At 40.4% G+C, this 17,790-nt stretch overlaps 1 protein-coding gene across 1 annotated transcript in view; it reads right to left on the bottom strand.

Annotated features, from left to right (window-relative positions):
• Window positions 1-4,594: 4,594 nt before the first annotated feature.
• The window catches only part of UBE2K (ubiquitin conjugating enzyme E2 K), a 48,401-nt gene continuing 35,205 nt past the window's right edge, over window positions 4,595-17,790 (bottom strand). Inside the window, exons 5-7 of the mRNA XM_052780217.1 lie at window positions 15,070-15,169; window positions 11,362-11,490; window positions 4,595-11,005 (exon numbers count right to left, since the gene is read on the bottom strand). Coding sequence (XP_052636177.1) covers window positions 10,931-11,005; window positions 11,362-11,490; window positions 15,070-15,169 — 304 coding nt within the window. The 3' untranslated portion in view covers window positions 4,595-10,930. The remainder of the gene's footprint in view (window positions 11,006-11,361; window positions 11,491-15,069; window positions 15,170-17,790) is intronic.

Consider the following 17,790-nt stretch of genomic DNA (forward strand, 5'->3'; position numbering starts at 1 on the left):
AGTAATTGCTGTTCATCCTTCCTCATGCCATTACACTAGGACAGGATTCGGGCTGGGACATGGACAAGAAAGCCACTCTGCAGACCCTGGGAGTGGACACGACTGCAGGATTTCTGTACCTTCCCTTAGTGCGCTTTACCATCCCCTTTCCTCAACCTTCCGGCCACAGTACATTGCTTCCCGGCTGTTCTTCAAGGCCCTCTTTGCTGTATCCATCCATGCTTGCACATTGCATTACCTTCTCGCTTTCCTCTACGTGAGCTTAGCTTCTAGCATAAAAAGATTTGGGGAGAAAGAGGGCTCTGTGCTGTGATAAACTTCCGATGCTTCTGAGGGGGATGCATTCACAGTTTATCAGGTTCTGCTTTAGTAACAAGATTTTAAACTTGGCTTTTCCCACAAGGATGCTCTGTGTTCAGAGCAGGTGTCCTCCCTAATTCAACACAGGTTGCTGCTGTTACTTGCTCCCTTCATCAAGTGGGGAGTTGTTTCTCACAGCACACGTACCATGCACATTCTGGCTCTGGTAACCTGTGTGTTACTGTAATGCCAGCTGGTCTGTAAGCCACACAGTCATCTCGGGAGCTGCCTGAGAGTCTGTCGACATGCACTGAATGGCAAAATTTCTAAATGCTTTAGGGAAATTTTCTGGTCATCTGGGCTATTAAAAGCTATCCCAGGAGATCCAGCATTCCCCCACCCAAAAGTAGTAGTGTGTATTTTTAATCCTTTCTGGTTTCTGTACATACCAGATCATGGTGGCATTTACAGTCCTGTTGTCTTGACTGTGAGGTAGACATGGTCATCTCTCTGGCTCTCCAAGCTTCAAAGACATCATCCTGGTAAGGTCATCCATTATAGCGTATCAATGTGTACAAATACATAAATGGGAGAGGGTAAACAAATGGAGCCAGGCTCTTCTCAATGAACACACATCAAGTTGTGCTTGGAGGTACATCCCTAGAGAAATGGGTGGTTGATTTATTTATTTGAGCATTTGGCTCCGAGTCCTCTAAAACGATGATGATATTGATTGTTTCTATTGAGCATTACTTGAACTTGGTCTGCTATATACAAAGTTTCGTCAGGAGCTTCACATCACAGTAGGAGCTATTCCCTCTCATTTTCTTTTCCCACCGGTCCTGGGTTTTTTTGCCACGACAGTAGTTCATAACACCAAGTTCAATGTGTTGATGGCACTCGGATCCAGTAAGGATGGCAAGGGCTTTTTTGTATAATCTCCTGGAACCTTCAGGCACTGACCCTGCCAATACACTGACACAGCAGATGTTACCGAAATCCTTCTAAGTAGGATAATGGCGGGAGCTTTGACCTACTTAAAAAAAATAATTAAACCAATATATTTATTTTATTACAGTTCAGGCTGGCAGCAGCTTCCTTAACGTGCAAGCGGCTGCGCACGTGGCAGAAGCTTTTGGAGTAGCAGAGCTGAGATGGCGGGATGCTGTGGACCGGTGAGAGCGGCGCTGCAGGGACGTAGTGCGGAGGTGCCGGGCTTGCCCTACATGCAGCTGCGTCTTGGCGGGCACTTGCCCCCCCGACCCCATCCAGGGGCTTGTGTGGGTCTGCAGCCCAACGCTGCCCGGGACGGCCCCTGCTGTGGGGCTGGCTGGGGTCGCGGTGCTGGACGGGAGGGACATCTGGCCCGCTTCGTCTCCTTGCAAGAGAGGAAGAGCCCGGTGCCGCCTTCGCAAGTGACTTGGGGCAGAGAAGCACCTAACTCCCGCCATGCACCTCGGCCTGTTTTTAAGGGCCTAATGGGCGAGTGCTTATTCCCTAAGCCACAGGTACTCTTAGCACGCGCCTCAGCATCGCAGCCACCTGAATGGCCGGGCGCCTGGTTGAGACCCCCAGTCCTGAACCTCCACCTCGTGCTGGGGGCACAAACCTGACCCAACCAACAGCAGAAACACGAAGAGGTGCGTCTTCCAGGGGAGCGGAGGGCTGGAAAGGGCCCTAGGAAAACGTTCCTGTTTCCAGGCCAAACTTACTCCTCGCCCACTAATGCCAGCCTGAGATCATGTCCCTTGCACGTGACCTGGGCACAGAGAAACGCCTGGCACTGTGTCCACCTGCTTGACTTATTGTCCTCCCCCAGGCTGGCTGCAGGCTGCTGCTCCCTGAGGCTTGTCATGTGCCCGTGGGGAGGGGGACAGGCACCACCGGTGCTGTGGCACCACTTCATCCCCCACTGCCTCACTCCATCTTCTTACATGCTTTCTCCAAGCACGTTGCGTCTGACCAACACAAACCTTTCCCATGTAACCACCAGGTATTAGATACTGTTTGGCCATTTTTGAGAGCACCCTCCACCCCCAGAGCTAAGATCACAGGTGTAGGGGCCTTCCTATTAGATTTAGTAAGAAAGACAGACTTGCCATCTTGTTGAGATCTCAAAAGCTCAAGTCACATTTGTTATTTGGTCACTCTTCAGCCTTGAAATCCCTTAACAGCCCTGGTACTGTGTTCCTCCTCCAAAAGACAACCTACTTACTTACTTACTTACGTACCCTGTTGTGCCCAAGCCCCCTCTCCCACCACCCTCTGTCCAGGGAGTTGCACCACACATCGAGGACACTCGTTGCCTCTGCCAGGGGAGCAAGGGAGGGTTTCTGCTCTTACAGCTTCTCCTTGCATGCATATTTTCCTGAGGATGGTTTTGGAAGCTGCCCAAAGCAGTTGGCCAAGAGGATACCAGAATTTCATTTGATTCAGCATCACTGAGCTGCTTTCTTTCCAAAACACCTTTTTTTTTTTTTTTAAGAAACCTTTTTTTTGCTATCAAGAGGGCTGTGTCATTTCACACCTACAGGCTGTGGCCCTTTTGTGTCTGTTTATTTCCTTCTTTTGCAGAGACATTGACAGACACAGATCCCCCGAGTCCAGGATCGCCTGGGCACACAGCAGTCTGCCTCCAGCCCAGCCCAGCAGATCCAGACCCAGCACACCAGCCGTGCGCAGCCTCTCCGGTGCCGAGCAGAGGGGCAGAATCACCTCCCTTGACCTGCTGGCAACACTTTGCCTAACACAGCCCAGGATACCGTTTGCTGCATTTGCCACAAGGGCAGGGTGGTGGCTCACGTTCAACTTGGTCCAGGTCCCCAACCCCCAGGTCCTTTTCTGCCAAGCTGCTTTCCAGTTGCCCCAGCACATACTGGTGCCTGGGGTTGTTCCTCCACAGGTGCAGGACTCTGCACTTCACCTTGCTGAACTCTGCACAGGTGAGGAGAACGGCACAACAATACAAAGAACAACTCTCTCCCTCTTTGTTCTTAAGAACCTTTTGGCTTTGGTTTTTTTTTTCCCCACCTCAGCATCATCCGACTTGGTGAACTTTGATAACTACCTGCTTTGTTCATACGTGTCTACTTCCAAATAGCTCTCTTCTGACAAGTATGGCCTAGAGGCAGTTTACTCCTGGCAGTTTTGATGTGGTTCAGACCATTGCAGGACTTGAATGTGGAAGATGCTATAACCAGGAATGCGCATGCCAAGCAAAAGAGGGAGAACATCCCTCCCCTTTCCCCCATCCCAGCAGGTCATTCGCCTCTGAAGTTCACACACAGGATTCATTTCTCAGAGCTTCCTCTTCAACAGTAAAAGCCATAAACGTGAGGGGTTTTCATTCCATTTGAACTGACAGCTTTGGGTCCTTTAAACTACCTTCTACACAGATCAACCACCTCACGTCCAACACAGCTTCTCACAGTGACATGAAGATGTGTTCGCCACCACTTCCAGGAACACCTGGGACCCACTCCGTGTCTGGTGGTTCTTCAGCCGTGCATTGAGGGAAATTTAAACTTGTGGCAACGACACAATTTCCAGTACTTACTCTTTGTTAAAAAAAAAAAAACAAAAAAAACCCAAAAACGCTTATTTGCCAGGCAAATTCCTGACTGCAGCATGAAATGGGACCTGCCAGGTCTAGGTGTGCTTTTTGACCTGATATCCACCTTGGAGTGTAACAGGCTCACCTTTTTTTTTTGGGCTGTGACCAGCGAGGTGTTCCTGCTTCAAGGAAGCCACCCTCATACCCAACTCCGCACCCAGGCAGTGGGTAGTTGTTTAAAATTGGGACAGCTGGCTTTGCCCCGAAACAGGCAAGGGCTGCTCCCATGATCCAGTAACACGGCTCAGCTGCAGGCAACTTCCCAAACCTCTCCAACAGGATCAGCAGGAGCCTTGACTTGCCACCTATCATGTTCTTAAACTGCCAGCTGGGAGAATAATAATTTTGGGAAAGACAGAGGAAGGGACCAGGGCAGGGAAAGCAAGGCGCTGGCTGTGCACAGTCCCTTTTCCCACCCGCCATAAGAGCAAGGGGTTGCGAGCCCATGCCCTGCACCATGCTTGCAAACAAAGGCAGCTGTACGCCAAGGACTCAGGTTGCTAAGGCGTCTGGTGGCCCAGATAACATCAGTACAAAACAGCTTCTCTCCCACCTTCCCTCCCCAGCAACATCAGACTCATTTTTTCCTCACCATCCCAGCCAATTACCCTTTATTTTACACCAGGCTGTCACAAACCCACCTAAAAACTTCATGTATTTCAACACAAAGCAGCCACTAAGTGAAGCAATGTAATTTATTTGACATTATACCAGACACGAGTGCTCCAGATCCAGACTTGACCTTAAAACAATTTAAAATCCTGGATGTGCTGTATTGGCAGTATCAGAGTTACCTGCCTGAGAGCTAAACGTGTCAGCATTACAGCTATTGAAACAGAAAATTAAGTACAGGAGGAGTCGAGCCAGTAAGCACTATTGGTCCATTTCAGCTGTGAACTCGCTTCCAGTTTTGGGGTGCTGGAAGAAACGACAAGGCTGTTGGACAACTTTGCAAGTATTTCAGTATAAAGCAGCTCTCAGTTACTCATGTCATAGTAGTGTCTTAACTACAAGAACATGGGAATATGGATTTTTTGTTTAAATTTTTCTAAATTAATGGGCAGGCAAAGAGAAGAAGCCCCCAGCTGCAGCAGAGTGGCTGGGGAGTGCTCCCTCTCCCTCTTAATGAACGAGGTACCGCAATAGAACATAGCTCTTGGTGATAGTAAATTTAAACAAAACAACCACCAAAAAATCCCCCTTACACCGCTGTTTTAACACTGTAAAACTGTGCAGCACTATTGCATCTGGTAGACCCTGCCTGGAAACCTGTAAAACCCACCCATGGACAAACACCCACCTGAAGAAGGGACATAGATCCGAAACAGAGTATTACAACCAGCTTCACAGCAAACTCACTGCTGATAGCTTCAGCTGGGCAGACGCTAGCTTTCACACTGCTTTTACTCCATTTAACAAATGTTGACAAATGCCAAAAAAGTTAACAGTATGTATTGGTGGCAAACAAATCCATAGTCGTCATCTCTACTGGATTTTTTTCCTACAGCTGAGAAACAGGGCAGTGTTACTACCCAACAGGCTGCCACCTCCCCAAATAAATTTATATGAAGTACGTAGTTTAAAATACACAAAGACGAGATGAACATGAGGTTCTGGAAAAAATTCAAAAGAAAACTTTTTCCTCCATGAATTACCAACTATTTTCTTGCTATCATATGAGGCAGTCCTAGTTGAAATAACACACACTTTCATTACACAGCTTATATTTACACAGTTTTCTTCTTCAAAAATTTTTAATGTGCATCATGAAAATGACTGTCCCTTTCTCTCTCTCATTACTGACATGGAGGCAATATACCCTGTAATCTCAGAACAATTTGAATTACCAGAAATAAAATGAAAGCTGTTTTCAGGGAAACATGCATTTATTGTTAAGCATTCCCAGTGAAAATCAACATCTTTTAAAATGTGTGTTTATTTAAAAAATCATTTGTGTACAAAAGTGTTTGTGTAGTTTTTATTTTCAAGACAAAAAACACTGATGCTGCATTCCAGCCCACCCGCTCCTCCTGTACAGGAAGTCTGATGCTCAGGAACCAACCTCCTGCAATATTTTTTATTGGTAATTTTTTTTTTTTTTTAAATTAGAAAAGTCAGAATTTAGGATGGAAAAGGTAAGTGAAAAGCAGGGTTCTTCAACAGTTGACATCAGCATTCATATGATGGCAGCCTCCTTCAGACACCACAACAGAGCACCAGCAGTTGCCGCAAATCGTAAAACGGACAAGTACAGCATTTTCACAGTACATTTCCTCGTCTGTTGAGTCATATATCTTAACTTACATTATCGATGAATGGCTCAGCACCATAAGCGATCGGCTAGCTATTTTGATGCCTACAAAGCAGGTAACAGCAGAGAAGGAACATCATCACATCACAGTACAGTGCAAATGATTTGCAAGAGTTTGTCCAGTGAGAACAAATCTGAAGTTGAATTGCTACCTACAGAGCACTGCAGCTGGAATAACCAAGCAAGAAGCAAAATGCATTAACGACAGTTGGTCTTGCGAGTCTAATGATGAATCAGCTGATTTTAACACCACAAATGGGAAGAGCAAGCTCCATGATTTATTGATGGGTTTGGAACAGATCAGAAAACTTTGCCTAGCCATAGGAGAAAGCTGTGCCTGGAAAATGTGGACAGTAACAGTGAAAACATTTATATTGTCTTCCCAGAAAAAGCTTTAGGCACCCAATAAGCATCTTTACTTTCACGCTTTAGTTCTGTGACGCAACAGACAGTATGATGAAATGCACTTTTGCTATCTATTGTTGAGCCAATTGCTCATCAAAACCATACAAAACCAACCACCTGATCACAAATCAGTGGCCAGCTCATCGAGATGCCTCTCATCAACTCTATCAACAAAACATAGCAGGAGAGGACACCTCATCTTCTTGTTGTGTCTACTCACCAACAGACAGTAACATTCACTGCTAAATTATTTAACGTTGCCCCCTTTGGGCAAGCCTCCAAGCCTAAGCTAGCTTTTGTTGGTATTTAGGAAGGAAACAAGGGACATGCACACAGTTAGGTTTCCCCTTGTGCTGAAAATGGAATACTTCTCCTTCACAGTATATAACCAATGCAGTAAACAAGAACTGTTGCTTGAAACTGTGTTTTTTTCCCCCCCCTCCCCTTCTCCCTTCCCCGATTAAATAAGCAATCCATATGCTCTGAAGTGCCTAGCCTAATTCACAGCTGTTAAGCTTCCATTTGCATAGTTTAAATGTTTTTGTTACCCACACCATATAACACAGATTTGGCATTACAAGGTAAGCTTCTTTCTGGCTATTTAATTCGTCCTTTCAGACAACAACAACAAAAGGTCCTATATTCCTTATGTCAGTGTTCCAATACTAACTTACTTGGAAAACAGTTAAATACAATGATAATTAAACAAAACCAAGACATATTCCTGCACCATTAGTACCTAATTGGTTCAGCAGTATTTATTTGAGCAATTATAGTCAAGGCCCCATGTACTCTGTGGCAAGCTTTTTTTTTTTTTTTTTTTTTTGAAAAAATCAAAGTGTGGAATATGCAGAATGAATAGCACTAAGTGCCACATCTTTCCAGAAGGATATGTTCCTAAGTTTTTGTCTCCAAAATGTACCAGTTTATCATACTGAGAACACAGCTTGCTCGCAGAAGCAAAAGGAGGAAGCTGTGAATTTGGCAAGTGGGGGTAGGATACAGTCGGGGCTTTGGGCACTCACGAGAAAATGGAGGCTTTTGGCAACAGGAAAGGGCATTTCTCTACTTTTGAACACAGCTGTACTTTACTTTTTGAGGAATGGATGAGAGAGGAGTTTCTTGTTCCCCACCAACAAAACAAACAAGGGATAAACCACTTCGCTGGATGCACGTTAAAACGTTCAGCAGTGAAATGTGATTGATGCTCTGGCAATCGGTAAGCATCATTACTAATACCTTGCTCAGAAAAATGGGGCCATTTAGACTTCAAAATTACTGTTTCAAGCAGTCTTCTTACACGATAGAGGAAGACAATGCAGGATTTATTTGTACTTAGAAAACAACTGTACCCATGTTTTATGTTCTTGTTGTAAGAAAATGGTAAATGTGCAGCCTGAGTCCACAGCTGGAGTGGACTGCATGGCAACTCCACATCTGTGAATGCACAGGGCCCTGAATATAGCAATGTTCAGTCATACAGAAAACAGAACTACCATTTTGTATGTACAAACTCACAATGATAAACTGAACACTAACAGCAAAATTCCTAGGGCTCAGCCCCAGCTGCAGTTAAACTAACCTCCTACAACATTATCCCTATATTCAACTCTGTTAATTACCAAGAATACAAAAACATTCCTTATAAAGGACTCACATGTCAAAATTCAGAGGGACTTCAGACCACAGATGTCTCCTTAATGCTGGGTCATGTTTCCTTCCCAGCTCACTTCTGGAGAAGCTTCCCTCCTGCCAGCACCTGAGCTAGCACCAAGCCATCTTTGCTACCAAGCACATGGATGAAGGGCAAAAACCAGTATCCAACATCTATACATAAGGGGAAAGGGGAAGACGAGCATTTTTCAGTAGAGAAGAAAATGAGGTAACTCATGGGAGAAGTAAAATGTAACAGGGCATTGTTTCAGAGGTGACCATGCTCACCTAAGAACCATTTCCTCTTTTCTCCCCCTCCCCCGGCTTCCTTTATCCCTTTACATACTGTTGGGAAAACCTGCTGTTCTTAGGAGACTAATCTTATCAAAAGATGCGTTCAGAAGCCCGTAACTGAGAAGTTTTATGTCCCCAACAATGATTTCCAAGTTTCTTTCTTTTGATAAATAGCAGCGAAGAACAAGGGAAAGTAGTCAGTAATTTATAATTACCACCAGGGTAAAAAAAAAAAAAAAAAAAAAAAAAAAGTGTTGATGTAATCAAGAAGTTCTTAGCCCGTATAACAGAAAAGACAGCAACTTGAGATTAACACAAGTGGCATCTTGCCATAGTTTCCTACTGTCCCTGGTTTTCATCTAGCAAACCAGCCGAACAGTAGCAGCTTCTTGTTAAAAAAAAAAATAAATAAATATAAGGAAAGACAAAAACAACTCATTTCCTTTGGCATCATTGCAAATGATTTACACTAACTCAAGAAAACCCAAGAAAACTGATCACTGACTACACCTTATAAAGCAGTAAGTATAAAGACTAAGCAAATGCATTTAGTATTGCACTGATATGAGTTCGAAGTATTTACTGTCTGTGGCCTGAAAATATTTTAAGTTGGACACATCAGACAGAGCAGTATAGGGAACATCCCTAAACTAGCTAGGTCTCTACAGCTCTATTTTCTGGTTCTGTTCCCCTACCCCTATGCTCCAGATATTTAACAGATACAATAATGTTCCTGATTTCCTCTAGTATGGTTTATAAACAGACTGTCTATGAAGTGTGAAACTATTTCACCTTGTACTTCATTAACTCCAGAAAAAACTCAGACAGACATCTATTTCCCCACCCCATTAATCCACAGTTTAGGAGAAAAAACAGTCATGGAAAAGATGACTTATACAGTACTCCATTATCCACAATCCCCACTCTCTAGTCTCAGGATTTCTCTGAACTTCCTTGTCAGATATATTCTCAAAAGTTAGCATCATATTCACAAAGACATTACAGCTCTCTTCAAATAGATGTACTAGTGTTTGAAGTTGCAAAACTAATAATTTTCAAGCTTTTGCACTCAGGATGAAATGTCATTTTAATGCGAATAAAAAGACTGACTGTATGTACAAGCCAAGATAAGATTTCAGTTCTCGTTTATCAGAAACATCAATCCAAAGGAAAGCTAAATTGAGAACACACTTCTACTTCTATGTGCATTTGAAGTATGTACAGTAAAAACACCAACACAGCCTCCATGTGTCAAGTAGAGAAAAATGCAAGCAAGGATGAATTTTAAAGTACCTGGTAAGCAATCCTTAAATTGAAGCCCAAAATAAAGCTAGAAAACCGCTGCAAAAAACAGCTGATTGCATCATATCAAGTACTCAAAGAAAATTTTTTTAATTCTCAGTATGCTAGCGAATCAGCTTTTTTCTCCTTCAAACCCAGTGAAATCATATTATCCAGAACATACTAAAGGACATTTTACAACTATTTTAGACAAAAAAAAAAAAAGTAAAGAAAACCAGCTCCATCTTTTTGTGCTATATCGAGACATACTCCTTACAAGATTGTGTAGAAAACATGATGGATGAAAATCATTGCTGATAACTCAAAATATATTTTTTAAAGGGGAACCTAGACTACTGTAAATGGCACACACAATACCCACAGGTGATGAAACATAATCTAGTGAGGATTTTCAGCTGTATGATGTAAGGGAGAGGAGAATCAGGTTTCCCAATTAATAAGCTAGAAAGAAACCGGTTCTGAATAGGTCACCATTTGGAACTTTGGGTAAGTCTTGAAAGTCTTTCAGGAAAAAAAGTTACAAGAACACTCGAGTATTTCAATGGTGCTCTCTTCAGCGACCCTACCTAATATGTCTATTAAGTACAAGCATGCAAATATAGGTCAATCCACAGGCACATAGGATCCATGTTAAAAACAGTAAGATAGCTGTGATGAGTGGCACCAACAATTTTGATGACTAACACTCAAAAATGTTGCTTTCTGAATTACTAAATCAAAATCCTGAAGCAAGTTCCTGCTAGTCTTCGTCACACTGCTAAACACTAAAGTAGGCATGTTTTTCCCCCATTATTTTAGCTGAGCTCAAAGAATTTTTACAATATTTAGTAAGAAAAAAAATTAAAGTATTTCCCCTTTTTAAATTTACACAGACGTTTAATTAGCTTTATTTACAGAGCGGTTTTTTCAGTCTCCAATAGTGCCTAGATAGCATCATCAGGCAAGAGTGCCAGTTTTAAAAGAGAATCTATATAGAATCCTAAAAATAACAGATGGTGATGCTCCTCCAGAAGGGGCAAGCTGGACTACTGAAGCAGCTTTCTCTACATGGCTCAGTTACTCAGGAGTAATTCTGTTGCAGTCTCTACATCCCATGATTTTGAAGACAAGGCCACTATTACTGCATTCTGCAATGAGAAAACAAAAGCAATAATATTTTCAGTGTTTGAACTGGCAACTCTGAGGAGTGGAATGAAAAGTTCACAGACTAATCAGAACACGTTAGTTTGCCATTTGTTAAATCCTAACTAATAATTTATAGAAAAATTGTTTCAAAAAAGGCACAGGCAGCTCACAAGATTTACTAATAACATAGTATTTTAAAACTCTGATTCTTAAAAATAATTAGCAAAACAGAATGATTAGACCTACTAAAGGTCATGGAAGTAGCGAGTCTGCTTTAGTATACTAATGACTCCCTGTATTTATACACTTACGCTTGCCCTGCCACTACTGAAAAAATACTTAAGTTATATATACTTACCCTATCAAAGCCCATAGCACAAAGGTTTTCTATTTTTTTGGTGTATTCTGGACTAGAAACTGGTGCTCCAGCATACACATGTGCCCAAAGTCGAGCTGTCTGTTTAAACATTTCTGGATTTTGTTTGTACTACACAAAAAAGAGAGAGGGGGGAGAAGGGGAAAGTTAAATCAACTCAGCAATCCAACCAAAAAGCAAGATGATATGGCAGATTCCAATCCATCATTCTTTCTATAATATCTTCAACAGTTTTTCACACTGATTATACTGCTATTTTTTAAATGAAATTTGGAGGTAAGGATTACACATAGAATTAAATCAAATGCTTGCATAGGTTTACATGTTTGCCTTTAGGTTAAATTATGCACTATAGGTATTTCCTGTGCACAATCAGGTACTGCTCTCAATTGCACTGATCAAAAGTAAAGCAGCTATATTTAGCACAGCTACTGAAAATTTATATTCAGTATGGCAGAGCACAAATTATCCCTATATTAACATCTCCTGAATGTACATACTGCATACTAATCTAATGTATTTCTCTAATCACTTAAAAATATGCCTGGTTTTATACACTGCAAGTAGGTCTGCAGTTTTTCAGTCAGGGCCGACATTTTACTACCAGGCTTCCTCCTGAGAATAAGGATATTGATAGCACATATGACAAAAGAAGGGCTGAAAAATGGGTGAGCATGTGCAAAATGCTAGGATGCTGCAACTCTTTTCATGCAAGCTATTATTTACTAGAAAAAAAAGTCATGCAGGGTTTGTAAATATTGTTTTGCACCAATCTCATCACTAACAAGTTTTCTAATAGACAAGAGAATGGACCTTATCACAGAGAGTTTTCAGCCTCCGCCAAGAACTCAAAAGCCAAGAAAGTGGGTCATCTGTCATAAATTGTACTCAGAAAAGCAAGATGAGCTTCCTATTTTAGCAACTTTTATATGTAACATCAAGTTAAGGCTTTTGTATTAAAAAAAAAAAAAAAAAGACTCTTTCCTTTAGTCATTACACTTTAAAAAAGTAGGTATTCCCATCTTTAAATATATAATAAATTTTACCATTAAATAGTAAGACAACATATTGGGAAATATATTATTCAAATATTTAGATGCATTAAATCTATAAAGCACTGTCAAAGTGAATACAATACTTTTTACTGCTGTACATTTCATCCTACCTCTCCTACAGCAACACACACCAACTACAGTGCATTGTGTTCTTTGTACACTTCCCACTAATTCTCCTCCACATGAAGTAATTTGCGTATTTACTATCCGATTATTAATGGCATTAAAACAAACATGGGAGACAATCTACTGTCGGAAATAACTCACTGTGTTATAAATACAAAGGTCTGTAATAAATTTATTTGGTTGTAATGACTAGAAAAGAGGAAGGATTAAGTTAAGCATCAGCAGCATCCTGAAGTACTACATTCTTCTGTTCTTAAGAGATCTTCCCCAATTTTTTTACTGTTTTTTTTTTTTAATGTTTTTGAGAACACTGCCAAGCCTAGAAAGCAACTAGCTGAAGTGCAAAGGATTAGTCATAACTGCATAACTGCATTTTATTCAGAACTAGCTTTCAGTGTTCTATAAATAAAATTCCTTTACTTAGGTATCCGTAAATAATCTAGCTTTTCACTGAATTGAGAAAAGCCTAAGGCACCTTTTACTGATGTCTCTATATCAGGAATCTGAGGCAGTTAATGTTGCTGTACTTAAAACAGCAGCAACTAGTTGAAGTAGTTTTGACACCAGACAGCTGGTGTCTCAAAATACTACTATTATTCAAACAGGATTTCTCCCTGTGTTCTCCCTGGGATTCAGCTCAAGAGTTTGTAGGATACTGCCATTTACCTGGACAGCTTAGTAGTCTAACACATAGTTTAGTAACGTAACATAATGAAAAATGAATGTGGAGGGTAACTAATTCCTGGTGAATTTTTGTTTTGGAAAAGAAAACCACCCAAAAAACACCACCACCAAACAAAGACAGACACCACCACCAAATAAAACACAGGAAGGAACTGGGTGTTTACCACCACATCTCTCAAAGATGTTATAATCACCTTCTACTTACATACACATGCTTGTAACTAAAGGCCAAACCCCAGTATAGTTTTCATGCAGGTATTTGCAAGGAACAGGAGAAACTGAATCCTCCCTGCATCAGCCATGCCACAGTCCCACTGGACACATCCCCACAAGCACCTGAGAGGCAGCCTGGAAAATTGCTCTTCAGAATCTAGGAAGTCTCATGAAGTTTTTTGCCTGAGAAAAAACTCTTTCCAGCTCAAATGCTTCTACGAGACTGTCACGATTCCCACATAAAAATCTACCACTGGGGCCAGAACAGGAAACACTATTTTTATTCTTTGTAAAAAAGGAAAAAGTGGTTTTGTTTAATAAAGAGAGAGTGTGACAGCAAGGGCATGCATCTGGCAAGAAAAAACAGTGCAGGGACATGCCTGGTGGCCTTGCTGGCCTTTACAACTATTCTCCCTACATAGAGCAATTCAGTCTGACAGAACTGTTCGGGGACGTTTGTTCAGAGCAGCCTCACAGTATTGCAGAATCCCACAAGAAAGCCTTCTGTACTTCTGAGTATATTAGTAGCAAACAGCTCTCCCTCACCCAGTAGTGCACTGGGCTACCTCTGATCTCCATGTTTCCCTCCAAATCCTGACAGGTTTGATAAGCAGTTTATCTATCATCCTACACAGATTTTGAGAGGGAAGGAGTGCACACTTTGCCACCCTATCCTGGAAGGTCCTGACTTACAGGAGATATAGATGCTGGAAGAGCCTTCTACTTGCTTTGTCTTTTGTTATTGAAATATACCCTTACTACTGGTCAGTGGGGAAGCCAAGCCTTCTCTTTCTCCTCCTCTCTCTCTCCCCAGAGTAAAAAGGAAAACAACACGCACATACTTGGGACTTTGTTGAAAATTGTCAGACTATTAAGTTATGGAATGACTGTTCCTATCTTTCATCAACACTTTAAATAGAACCATGTCGGTCCTGGTATGGCATAAGATCCAATTGACATTTTAGTGTTATTACAAGTTACTACTACTGTCTGAAAAGTAACAAACCCTGCCGATTACAGAGTTCTACTGATACCAATTCAACCGGTGATTAAAATATTTATCCCAAGTACTTGCAAAGGTAAAATACATAGGATGCTTCATTCAGATAAATTACTCCTCAGGACTAAATGCAACAGTAATTTATCTAAAGTCACTATTCATACAATTTTGACATGAAACAAATACAATGCTCAACAATATTCATATTAATCTGGAAGAGGAGCTACACACCAAGCCAAATCCAATGAACACCATCAAGTTAAAACTCATTTTAAACCAATACAACATTGTTTTTCTTATACTAGAAGCCTTTGATTTTAAAAGGCAAGTTACACTGGAATTCATTTTACTATGCTGTTACCTTCTGACATTTCTGACAAGCTAAATAAGAAACAAAACTAACAAAATAAATCTCCTGACACTGTAAGAAAACTGCTGCTTACTCTGGAATCCAAAGAGTAGAGAGCACAAAACACCACAGTAATTCACTTAGTGTATGGCAATTTTCCAATAAATCCTTTAAAATCTTTATCTCCCCCAAGGTTTGGGTCCTAATCTGAGTTAGCAAGGTTACAAAAGTGTTACAAATTCACAGTCAACTGAGTATCTTACCTGGTTTGCCACTACTGCATCTTGTGGATCATCTGGTTCTGCAGCTGCCAACAATGCTTGCAGCGATAACAACACTGTTCTTAGAGTCATTGCTGCTGCCCTAAAATTAAAAATTTGAAAATGACTATACCAAATCCCACACCTGTACTCATCTTTGCTACTGCACTAGTATAACAGATGATATAAGAGTACACATACAGATTGTAAGTCTAAGAATCATCATTTTAAACTGCTGCAGCTTATAGGTATTAGAATACCATTCAATATATATATTTAAATAGGGTTTTAAATGTGGGCTTTCTTATTAACAATGCTTTCTTAAGCCTTTGGAAAATACAGTCCTTGACTGACCTACACATTTGACCATGCCCACTTAACAGAATGCATTTCATCTGGAAAAAAAAAAAGAAAAAAGAAAAAAAAAAAAAAGCAGTCAATTTGAAGTTTGTGTCGTCCTTCCTTACTACCAGTAACAGCACCTTGCATAAGGTCTAGGTACTGAACTGGTAGCCCATGTGTGCTCCCTCTGCTGGCACTCTTCATAGTGAAATAGCATATACAGAAATAGCGACCTATATTTCAAACACTTGTAACAGATAAGGAATTTTATACATTAGATACCTTTTGCATTGCATCAGTTTTAATATGACATTTTTCAATAAAATTTAACAATTTACATAGCGAATTACTACCATAATAATAAAAGGGTTTGGCTAGTATAGAATGTGCAATTGAAAATATTATCTCAGCTTCCTCTCATTTCAACCTGACATGACTGTCAGAAGCAGGAAAACATTCTGTAGTCATGATGGTGCTTTAAAGTCACTCTTTTGCCCCTGTAGAAAAACCCTGTTGAAGGTAGCATAGTTCTAGAGTTGGAACTTCTAAGGTTCTAAGTTCTCATCATTTATCCTGTTCTCAAAATATATTTAGAATACTGATTTCAATAATTTAGTAAGGAAAACCAAGTATGTTTATAGAAGTCAATAAACACTCAGAAAAGTAAAAGTATGAAATTGTTACACACGGTAAGTCTGGAAAGTTGTAACATTTAAAATATACAGTTTAATTAGATTTTGATCATGAATACCATCTCTGATCTACCATTTCAGCTGGCACACACTGGAAACCAAATAAGGACCCCACAGAATCTGTGACATTTCAGTATTTCAGATGATTTGAAGAGTTAAGTAGACTTTTAATTGTTGTGGCAAAGGCACAGACAGATGTTCAAGCCAACACACAAAAATGCTTACTCTGCTTAAGTACTAGTAGAAAGGTAAGCAGGGAAAATGTGACATCTTAGATTTGAGCAAAATGGTTATAGCACATGAGATGCCAGAGGAAAGTTGTGAAACACGGGCATCCAATTTCTTACCGACAAACTGTTCAATTTTCAATCAACTGAAAATAGTTTCTTCTTTTCAGAAGACTGGAAGTAAATGCAGAGTGTCTGTTAGACTGCATGGGGAAGAGTTTGACCTGATGGTCCAGAATCAAAAGGAAACAGTATGCAAGTTTATTTCCAGTCTCAGATTTCAGAAATTTATGTATTTTCCAGCACTGAGGCACTGCATTGAGGTACTCTAGCAGAGTGTACTGATGAACAGAGAACAGGTGCTGGTAAAATGTCAGAGCTACATTTGTGACACATGAATATTATATTCCTAGATGCTCACATTTACAGCTTTCCTACTATGTCACTAACCATCCAAATACAGCATTCTTCCCTAATTGTTTCTAATTCTAGAAGATATTTCCTAGAAACTTACTTTTTTTTAGCTTGATAATCACCACTGAGCTTTCACAGTGCAGTGTTGTACATCAAAATGCAAGTGAGAAACATCCCAAGCGACAGAGATTTTAATTAGCACATATTGTCTCATTCCAACTGCCACATCAGCTTGAAGTCCCTCAAGCTGAACTTTGCAGACTTACATCTTCAAAAAACCCTCATGCTTTTAGATCTGAATTCTGACAAATCACAAAACCTTCACAACATATAAGCCTCCTTTTCCAAACCTATTCCTTCTTAACTAAACATTTTTTTTCTTTAGAATTTCAGATTCTCTTCCAGTTAAATTTAAGTATTTCAGGTTCCAAGCTGAATGCTTCTTCCAAGCCAAAGAATGTTTCTTTAACAAAGCTGGAGATTAACTAGTAAGATAATATTTAATAAGATAAAGAACACCTAGTTACTGAAACATCCCCAGTTGCGTGATGAGAACCTAGCTAACATAGTAAACTGAAGAGTACAAAAAAGCATCATTTTTCCACACCTAAATCACACACACAAAAACCTCACTGAAAGAACATAGAAATATTTTTGCTTTACATGTACTTACACTATTTCACTCTTATAATTCCCTGTTCTTTGTGATCTCTACTGGTTTATACTGTCTTGAAATTATTCTATTTAATGTATGCATTGATGACGTAAGTCACAGTGGTATCTGCTAACATTAAATAAATGTAATGCAACATGTTTACTATTCCAGCATTCTGTGACACCTAAATGCCAAGTCTTTCAGGCCTTACTATGCTTGAATGAATTTACCCATTTTTATTTTTATGCAGTGAATTTCAGGAACTACCACATCCACCACACGCTATAAAACCTAAAGTCTTTTTTCCCACTTAAATAATTTTATTATGCTATTTACTGTAGTTTTAATGACAGACTTTAAAAACATGAAATATCTATCAACTGTAACTGATGGT

The sequence above is a fragment of the Harpia harpyja genome, chromosome 2 (assembly GCF_026419915.1).
Source record: "Harpia harpyja isolate bHarHar1 chromosome 2, bHarHar1 primary haplotype, whole genome shotgun sequence".
Taxonomy (NCBI): Eukaryota; Metazoa; Chordata; class Aves; order Accipitriformes; family Accipitridae; genus Harpia; species Harpia harpyja.